Below are 9,820 nucleotides of genomic sequence, written 5' to 3'. Positions count from 1 at the left end.
AGTAGCCTAATACATGTAAAAACATGTCCTTTACAGTGCTTCCTCTTATCTGAACAATCTCTTTGCTGATTCTGCCTGCTTTTCGGCGAGAAATTAATAAAATCAAGTGAATAATATCAGTAAATGTAGACTACAGATGTTTTTCGATTTCATAACTGAAGGCAGAGAATAACGAGGAGCAGTGAACGCAGCATGCGGATAACTGCGCAGTTCAGGGAACAAGTGCTTAAGTAAGTGCCAGTTACCTGTTACTGCTCACCAAAAACTTGAGGTAAGTCTCGTAAAATATTATCAAAAATGTGACCTGATTACTTCTGACGATTCTTTTGAGCTTTAATAATACAGAGCATGTTAAATCAATGTAGCCGTTACTCTTATTCTGCTAAATTATCCTAAATTGACCATATGACTGATGAGAGGCGCGTATGTGCAAGTATATACGCAAGTCAGGAGATGTAATGTAGTGTTATGAACAGTTATAATCTGAATAAAGTAAAATAAATTCAAAATAAAGTGTAAAGTCTGCTTTAATCTAACGTAGCGTTTGAGAAGCCAAATTTTGCTAACGGGTTTATTCATAATGTCGCGTTCACGTTATACGTAAATAAGAGCTACTTAACATCCAATCAAGGGGAATCACTCCCACAAGTGTGTATAAACTCGCCATAGTCGCTAGCATATTGTGACACCACTCCTGTTAGAGACAGTAAAACTATATTATATATTTATATGGGATTTAATTTATGATGCGATAACAACAGATAGCTAATTTAGCCAAGTTTGTAGGCTACTTATATGGCGCAGCTGCTGTGTTAGCACTGTGTGTAGCCATATTACATTAATCTGAACGCTCCCAATTCGTATAAACTGGACGTGTTCCCGATCTTCCCATCCTGCCAGCATGCCGTCAATGTGGCAGACCGCTGACGTAATACCCGGGATTTGGGGCGCAAGATTATAGGATGCATGTGCTCAGTCAGCTGGCAGCCTACCTCGCTCCCTCACTCACTCCTCCCTTTGTTTTCAGTGGAGAGCTTGTTCAGTGTTGCAACAATAACGTTTCCTGTATCTACTGGTCACATTTTAGTTCCTCTACTCAGTTGTTACCTGTCAACTTTCCCTCTGCCTCTCTGCTCAGATGTCTACTGCACTGAGTCTGCGTCTGCTCCATTGCTACTCAAAGCCAGGTAGGCTAAAACTGAAGCAGGTGTCATTAAAACAGTGATATATATATATATATATATACACACACGTGTATACATATATATATATATATATATATATATATATATATACACACACACGTGTATATATATACATATGTATATGTATGTACACATACATGTATATATATGAACATATTTCCATTTGTACGAAGTGAGGCATCACATCATGTTTGTATTTGTCTCCAGGAGCCTTCGGACATGGTCCTGTACTTGTGCGGCCTTTCAGTCTCAGCGTGCAGAGAGAGGGCTATAGTGAGTGCTGAGAGCTATTCATACATGAATTTCTCAGTGGAGTGACCATGTGACCACTGTTTTGATAAACTCCTGTCCCCCTCTATTGTCTCTCTCTACAGAGTATGTAAATGCTCAGGAGCAGCTGACAGATCTGAGGTCCATCACTGACCGGGCTGCCACTACTCTCCTATGGACCGAACTCTTTAGAGGTCACACATTCTGCGATTTCCATGCAGATAGCCTTTATCATGCTCATGATTTAAGGATAAGCCTGGTGGTATTCTATATTTTTCTTACTGACAACAAATCTTCTGAGAAGACAAAACTCATCAGTGAGTTTATATCACTGGCAGGCATTGTCTGTGTGGCCCAAGCGTGATGTATTATTAAAAACACATAGATGGGCCTTTATTATCTGATTTCAGTCAATTCTACATACAAAAGCCTTTTGTCTTATTACTTTCTAAAGCATCAAAAGTGTATTAATTCCCAGCTGAAAATGATCTTTTTAGTTCAGTTTACATGACACTATGACAGTGAGGATATTAAATGATGTACAACTCCAAAATCTCAAGAATGACACAGTGAAGTCCAACACTTTAAGACTAGTCTAAATCTAATCTTAGACTAGTATTTCCATAGAAGTGTTTCATGTAAAGAGAGTAAAGATGCAGGAGTCTATATGAACCGGTAACAACACATTACCAACAAACCAATACAATAAATACCCAAACTATCATCAATAAAATCAGTCCACCTCAGCCTGTAGTTCAGTTCTGGCTATGGACTTGTCAGACCCCTCTCTCGACCCATGTTTCCTGTCTCTTAGCACTTAAAAAATAAAATGCACTATTTACACTGTTTACAAGCGCCAACAAATGAATAATTTGTTTGCTCTAGTGCTCAGCTGTAAGATGTTGCTCAGCCTTTTTATAAACAGATGGACCTGAGTGCCTCAGACAGGATAGGAAAGTCGGAAAGTATTCAGAGACTTTGCTGGTTTTGATCTTCTATTGACAGTAAGGAAAATAAAGAACAATGCCAGCCCTCTTTAAGTCAGTCATCACATCATTTTTTGTAAACATCTTCCTCCAGGTTTGGGAATGACCATGAGTTACCTGTTCCGCGAGCCCGCTACCATCAACTATCCATTTGAGAAGGGGCCTCTCTCACCCCGCTTCCGTGGAGAGCACGCTCTCCGCCGCTACCCGAATGGAGAGGAACGCTGCATTGCCTGTAAGCTTTGTGAGGCCATCTGCCCTGCTCAGGTGAATACAAACTCACACTCACTTCCTGTAATTAAGATGAATCTATTTGTGTTCAGAATATTAGGAAACCGTTATAAATTACTCTGAGTGGTGAAACACTAAGTTAATTAGCACATTAGTTGTTAAAAAAAGTAATCTGCAATCAAAAAGCCTCTGGAACTGTTTGAAGACCGTCTTCAAACAGCTCGCCTCTCACTCAGATGTAGGTCAATTATTAAGCAAAAAAGAAAATACAAAAAAGCCTTTGCTGACTGTGAGGATTTACTTTTAATTTTTTTTTTTTACTTTTTTGAATTTTTGATTGACATTTTTCATCATTTTCAGACATTTTACAAATGTGTTTAATTAATTGAAAAACATAATTAAAAAAAAAAAGTAGTTGGAGCCTGAAAAATGTAACTCAAATCTGTCTTTGCTACAGGAGACTCTTGTTTACTATAAAGTATGCAACAAATGAGGGATGCATGGACAATAATCTTAAAACATTTAGGGTTTTTATTTTTTTAGTAAAATTGGTTTAGAGAACACAAATTCTTCTGGTATTCTGTCATTGTAGCGTCTTCTTCTTTCTCTCTCTCTGTCTCATTTAAACACACCACCTTCTTCTAACGTAGAAAAGAATATTACATTGAGCAATGTAGTCTTAAATTTGTGAAAATGTTGCTTTATCTGGTGGCACATGCAGCAATTACAAAAACAATAAGCAAAGCCTTTATGCATTTAAGTGAGGATATTTATCTACTGTAGGGCGTTCATGTTGCAAATACTTGAATGCTGCTCACTATTCACATCATACCCATAGTACATTGTGTATTCTGTTGATGTTGCTTATGCTTTGACTTGAATCTCACAATACCTTCCGCTACGGCTGTAATTTATTCAGTGGTGAAATATCTGTATATCTGACTTTGGTTTTGTCTCCTCCCTTCGCTCCCTTTGTCGAGGCCAGGCCATTACCATTGAGGCTGAGACTCGGGCCGATGGCAGCAGGAGAACTACGCGCTATGACATTGATATGACGAAGTGTATCTACTGTGGCTTCTGCCAGGAAGCCTGTCCTGTTGATGCCATTGTTGAGGTAAGAATAAGTGTATCAAACAGGGCATCAGACACTCAATCCACCATCAAAATCCTAACGAAGAACAAGAAACTCCACATTGTATGAGTGCAGTTAGGCATTATATTTTGACATTGATTTTAATATTAATCATTTTCTCAATTCCTCCCTCAGGGTCCAAACTTTGAGTTCTCCACAGAGACACACGAGGAGCTGCTGTACAATAAAGAGAAGCTGCTTAACAATGGAGACCGATGGGAGGCTGAGATAGCAGCCAACATACAAGCGGACTACCTGTACAGATAAACTGACCCTTATATCTGTGCACTGCCCGCAAAGATGTGTCAGACATGAAAATGATACATCTAATCCTTCTATGCATTTCAGAGATTATTTGTAGCTTTATATTTATCCATACAAGCAGTGAAGCCCTGCAACCTCATATTATGTAGTCAGAAAGGAGAAATACCAACAAACACGCACAATCATATATGTTGTGTTGATATTGTACTTTATGATGTTTATTTTATAATCTTTAATCCATAGCCAATGCACAATCTGTAATAAATGATTTCCTGCTGCACTTTAAAAGTATGTTGTATTTGATTTAATAGCCACAAGATTTCCGAAGCAGTATATTTATGTAATTTTGCTGAAGCTCTAAAGATACTGAAATAAAGCATATTTTCAACCTTGAACTCATTCTTGTCACATTGCACCAAGTTCTGAAACTATTAGTCCATTAATTGAAGAGCTAAACAGCAGAAAAGTCAACAATGTTTCTATTTAATTGATTGCTTAAGTCATTCATCAACCAAAAATGCAAACATTATTTGATTTCATCTTTAAATATGCAAGGATTTGATCTGTTTTGTGTCACTTTAAATGAAGTATTTTGGAGTTTTGGACCGCTAGTCAGTCAAATTAAGCAGTTTGAAGACCACCTTAGACTCTTGTGATGGCCAAGTTTGGATAACCAACTAACAGGTTGATTAATTAACAATTAAAAATAAAAGAATTGATAGTTGCAGCAGCAATTAAAGCAGGTTCTGTAATATCAGCCCAGCCTCAACCGCTATTAAATATTATGTAGCACTGACAAGTAGCGATAAATAGATCAATTGATCTACACCGATGCAATTGAGTTTGGGTCTATTAGTCGGGCAAAATAAGCAATTGGACAGTGGACTTGAGGGACTTTTGATGAGCATCATAACTATATATTTTAAATATATTATGCAGATCAAATACTGAATAAACAATCCGCAGATGAATCAATAATGAAAACATCGTTAATGCATTCCTAATATTTTTTGAAGGAAGAAAACATGGCAAGTCAGTAACAGCCCCCAATGCACTCTTTCCACTTAAGTCATGCAATACACGTACTTACAATACTATACTTTATTAGCTGTAATACTGGGTGTACATGAGCTGCGTTACGTATCATAATCTTTAGGAATAAGTGGCTGCGGACATGCTGAATCATGGTCTGTGAAGTGCCCCATCCAGAATCAAATGCGTTTTTACCGCTGCGGTGGTCACGTGATAAGGGCGGAAACTGACTCATAGTCCACGCTGAATCTCCCGCGAACGCAGCCATTTACTCCTTTTCTCTCTAAGCGGCAGCACCGGTGAGTCTCCACACTCCTCTCATATTTGGGCCAGCCTGACAATTTAAGTTTGTCTTTAATAGGGATGTCTGTTTAAACAACATGGAACTTAGAGGTGGTGCGTTTGTGTTCATGTGGCTTTTTAAGTGTAACCACGTGAAGAATTAGGCCATTGATTATCTTATGCTAACTCCTGGCTAGGTTAGCCGTTAGCTGGGAGAAAAGAATGGCCTCCATGCCGTGGAGGCTAACATGTTAGCACGCACAGCTCTCCCTCATTTCATTGCTTTGTTCTTAAGAACCACGCATATTCCTCGGAGTTAATGTATTTTGACTTGTTGCCAGGATCATCATTGAGTGCATGCCAACCAGCCTGGTGTGTGAAGTGTGGTTTTTATTACGATTGGGCATCAACTGCAACATGGAACACATTAGTCCGATTGTTCCAGTCGAACAAGAAAAAGTGCGGTCTCGCGTCGTATGGCGCACTCAACGTTAGTGGCACGGTAGCTAGCAAGCATCTACTAGTGCTAATACACAGCTATAGCAGTGAGCTTTGTCGTCTTTTCGGTCAAAAGGCCGTGCCCACTGTTGCATGTATTGCTGCTTTACATGTAGTAAGCATATTTAGACGTAACAATAACTGTTCATGTTAACGAGCCGGAATATTGGCATGGATAGAAATTGCTAGAATTTGTCATCGCTAGGTAACGGGTGGCGGGGTGACGTTATAACTTAACAGTACAACGTAAACCGCCCAAAGCACCATAGTATCGTTAACTGCTATTTTAACCATCACCGACTTCAGTATAAACCCACCCGGTCTCAATCTGGAGCGGTAAATGCGGCGACTGCTAACACCATTAGCTTAGCGTAAATGATGACTGTCCAACTTGCTATACAGGAGGACGACGGATAACCTGCTGCTCTAACAGTCCCGCCTTGTTTTGTTTTACACAGAAAAATCGCAACCACGGCGGACTCAATGGCACAGTGTGTACCGGTGGCGGTATTTAAGGTAAATGTGACTTAATATCATCCCTGTATGTATTTTATCAATCATGTCGGTATGGAGACCCATACTAACTGTTAGCTGTGCTTAACCAGCCGTGTGCCGAACCAGTACCAACCAGTCTGAACTAACTGCTCTCCTGTTTTGACAGTTGGTGTTAGTAGGCGATGGAGGCACAGGCAAAACAACGTTTGTGAAGCGGCACATAACGGGAGAGTTTGAAAAGAAATATGTTGGTGAGTATTTCCCCATGTTGTGAACTGAAGGACCCATCAGGGTATTACAAAGAATACGTTCAGGATCTCCTCCAGACATGTTTCAAGAGTGTACATGATGCTCTCCTTTGAATAATAACCCCCCCCCCTCCACACACATGCACAAAAAAAATCAACTATTAAATGTTAAAATATTTGAAGTCACACCTACTCCTCCCTCATTAAAAAATCCCACAATCTATAAATATGCAAGTATATAATTTCAAAACAGAAGATGTCTCCTACTCCACTATAAAGTCTGTTCTCGGTGTTTGTGCACTGCAGACTTAAGGTTTCCACATCACACATGTAAGTTGAATATTGGATCAGGAGGGTTAGGGTAGGCCTTCCCCAAAATTGATTTTCAATGAGTAGAGAACCTTTCCACTTTGGGCAGATGCATTTGAAAATGGCCTTCTAGTGTCAAACCCTGCACATCATTCTGTTCAGTGAAACAAAACTAGCCAACTGTGGGAACAAGATGAAAAACATATTTTGGAGTGAATAGGGACTTTAAAGTTGGCAACTCTGAGATGCCCTGTCACTTGAAGTGAGACATTATACATTGATCAGCATGGGTGGGCTAACACAGTAGTGGGCTCTGGGCCCTGCTGAACCCCATGGGGTTTAAACTCGTATTAAATTAACATGCTCCATCTTTCATAATATTAGAAATATTAAAGGTTAAAAAGTTTTTGGCCCAGATGTGGCCTCAGGATGATTAGATACAACAGTCAGTTTCCATCAATTAATCACATTACCACAAGCTAATAATCAAACAGTGAACAAATTGTTTACTCTATATGTACCTGAAAACAGACATCATAGTAGCTTGTAATTAGCACTTAACAATCATGCTTTTGACTGGCACATTATACTGTATCAAATGTTGGGTAGATTGGATGCAGAATGAGACTCAGCATATGCTTCATAACTCACAGAAAGGTCCTACTCTGATCTTCTGTTTGTGCATATATGATGTTGTTGTTGTTGTTGTTATTGTTATTATTATTATTATTATTATAATTGTTGAGTCCTCCCCATTTGTCTTAACTTTATTTCCACCTAAATTAATGGGTTTATAATGGGCATATTTTCCACATTTCTCCACTCATGCACCTTGTTGTTTTCTCATAATTCTAGCCACTCTGGGAGTAGAGGTCCACCCACTGATGTTCCACACCAACAGAGGAGCCATCAAGTACAATGTGTGGGACACAGCTGGTCAGGAGAAGTTTGGAGGCCTGAGAGATGGCTACTACATTCAAGGTATCCCTAAGACTTGGTTCATGCAGACGTCACGCCACACTTGTCATTCATTTTCTGATATTAGTGTTCTGGTCAATTTTTCTGGCTATTGAATGTTGAACATTCAAACTGATCACTCTAGACTTCATTTAAAACCACTCCTATTTTTATAGTCTATTAAAAACTTCACTGTCACCTCCCACAGCTCAGTGTGCTATCATCATGTTTGACGTCACCTCTCGAGTCACCTACAAGAACGTGCCTAACTGGCATCGTGACCTGGTCCGTGTCTGTGAGAACATTCCCATCGTCCTTTGTGGCAACAAGGTGGACATCAAAGACAGGAAAGTAAAAGCCAAAAGCATCGTGTTTCACCGCAAGAAGAACCTGCAGGTAAGAACTGCTCTCACACATCAGTCACATGTAAATTATGGAGCGCATTGGTTTGAACTATTATTTCTAACTGCTGTAAACTGCTCTCTCTCCAGTACTATGACATTTCTGCCAAGAGTAACTACAACTTTGAGAAGCCTTTCCTGTGGCTAGCAAGGAAGTTGATCGGAGACCCCAACCTGGAGTTTGTGGCCATGCCTGCCCTCGCTCCCCCAGAGGTCCAGATGGACCCAAGCCTTGCTGCAAAGTATGAGGAGGAGCTCCAAGTAAGTGTGATGATGATGATGATACAGGCATACAGTCTGTTAAGGTGACTGTATGTAGTAATATCAGTCCAGCAACTTGTTTGCCTCATTCAAGATTAGAAGATGTTGCAGACTTAATTTTAATGGTTGTTTCTAATTTTACAGGTTGCGTCACAAACAGCACTCCCAGATGAAGAAGATGACCTCTAACCTGTTTTCCCTCTGCCCCGCCCCCATCCCACCCCGCTGTGGACAGAAAAGTTTTTCGAGTTTTGCCCCCTTTACTGTAAAATCCCTTTTCAGATTTTTTATTTTTGAATTTTTTTGTTTGTTTTAAAACTAAGTAAAAAAAAACAAACTTGGTTTAAAAGTTGTTCTAATTTCACTGTATAAGACACACCCACCCTAGTGTTGTTGTTGGCATGGCGATGTGCTACTCTTCATCTTCGAGCACCCTCCACTGCACTTGCCCAGCTCACATAATGCTGTTGTACGGTGTACTGGAAGCACTAAGGGAGTAAACTTTGAATAAAAACATTCTCAATATTACATGTCCAGGTTTGTTTTAATTTACATCAGTGGTGGTGTCCTCAGACTCAAAGGGACACTTGATTTTAAACTAGTTCCAATAAAAACATCAGTCAGCTCTAAATTAACCAAACTAATGGACTCTTCCTGAAAAGGGATCTTGCTTTTGATTTTGTTCATTGCTGTGAGCAGTGTTAGGTGTTGGTGATGCTAAGTAAAACCTGTTTACTACATTACACATTACACAATATTGATATAATCTATTAAATGTGATTAATTGTATAACATGATAGATTAGATAATATCTGGTTTTAGATAATATAGCAAATGAAATACATGATGAATCAAGTTACTCCATAGATTGATTATGGGATTTTTTTTTAAAGCACAGTAGACATTTTGACTTCGTGAAAGTTGAAAGTAGAGGTGTTACTAATAACAATAGCTATGGCTCTTCTGCTCACTGTCCCAGTAAGCTGTGACAGTGAACCATCATGTGCATTACCAGGGCTCAGATGAATGCAGCAAAATAAATCCAGTCATTTTATACAGACTTGTGCCATTCTTACTGTGATGTGTGAAAATGTCTCCTATGAGACCAAAGCCTGTTTCCATACAATTTGATTTACAACACTGGCCACAAATGGGCTCCACACAATAATGACATATTACAGTGATATATCCTGCATGTAATAAGAGTTCACTGATTTAATAAACTCTTAGAAAAGCTTATAGTGGTGCT

At 39.3% G+C, this 9,820-nt stretch overlaps 2 protein-coding genes across 3 annotated transcripts; both read left to right on the top strand.

Moving 5' to 3' along the window:
* The first annotated feature begins 181 nt into the window (after positions 1 to 181).
* On the top strand, positions 182 to 4,440 carry ndufs8b (NADH:ubiquinone oxidoreductase core subunit S8b). Of its 2 annotated transcripts, none has more exons than XM_053323882.1 (7): positions 182 to 271; positions 1,139 to 1,187; positions 1,413 to 1,478; positions 1,580 to 1,669; positions 2,556 to 2,728; positions 3,678 to 3,806; positions 3,960 to 4,440. In XM_053323882.1, the coding sequence occupies exons 2-7, from the start codon at positions 1,139 to 1,141 to the stop codon at positions 4,089 to 4,091; spliced, it is 639 nt and encodes a 212-aa protein (XP_053179857.1). In that variant the 5' UTR covers positions 182 to 271; the 3' UTR covers positions 4,092 to 4,440. The 2 variants fall into 2 exon arrangements, with proteins under 2 accessions (XP_053179857.1, XP_053179858.1); XM_053323883.1 differs by having other exon boundaries at positions 1,088 to 1,187.
* Positions 4,441 to 5,379: 939 nt separating this feature from the next.
* On the top strand, positions 5,380 to 9,099 carry ran (RAN, member RAS oncogene family). Its single transcript, XM_053323881.1, has 7 exons — positions 5,380 to 5,419; positions 6,359 to 6,416; positions 6,562 to 6,646; positions 7,808 to 7,933; positions 8,118 to 8,305; positions 8,401 to 8,571; positions 8,716 to 9,099. Exons 2-7 carry the CDS (start codon positions 6,384 to 6,386, stop codon positions 8,758 to 8,760), a joined length of 648 nt encoding a protein of 215 aa, XP_053179856.1. The 5' UTR covers positions 5,380 to 5,419; positions 6,359 to 6,383; the 3' UTR covers positions 8,761 to 9,099.
* Positions 9,100 to 9,820: the final 721 nt, after the last annotated feature.

The sequence above is a fragment of the Scomber japonicus genome, chromosome 8 (assembly GCF_027409825.1).
Source record: "Scomber japonicus isolate fScoJap1 chromosome 8, fScoJap1.pri, whole genome shotgun sequence".
Classification (NCBI taxonomy): Eukaryota; Metazoa; Chordata; class Actinopteri; order Scombriformes; family Scombridae; genus Scomber; species Scomber japonicus.
The sequence above is the reverse complement of the archived record's forward strand: the minus strand, read 5'-3'. Positions and strand labels throughout refer to the sequence as shown.

Excerpts from the sequence above, each read along its gene's own strand:
- ndufs8b (XM_053323882.1), top strand. The coding sequence starts at position 1,139 with ATGTCTACTGCACTGAGTCTGCGTCTGCTCCATTGCTACTCAAAGCCA. Across the intron at positions 1,479-1,579 it reads CGTGCAGAGAGAGGGCTATA|AGTATGTAAATGCTCAGGAG; the intron begins GTGAGTGCTGAG and ends CTCTCTCTACAG. Across the intron at positions 1,670-2,555 it reads ATGGACCGAACTCTTTAGAG|GTTTGGGAATGACCATGAGT; the intron begins GTCACACATTCT and ends ATCTTCCTCCAG.
- ran (XM_053323881.1), top strand. The coding sequence starts at position 6,384 with ATGGCACAGTGTGTACCGGTGGCGGTATTTAAG. Across the intron at positions 6,417-6,561 it reads TACCGGTGGCGGTATTTAAG|TTGGTGTTAGTAGGCGATGG; the intron begins GTAAATGTGACT and ends CTGTTTTGACAG. Across the intron at positions 8,572-8,715 it reads AGTATGAGGAGGAGCTCCAA|GTTGCGTCACAAACAGCACT; the intron begins GTAAGTGTGATG and ends CTAATTTTACAG.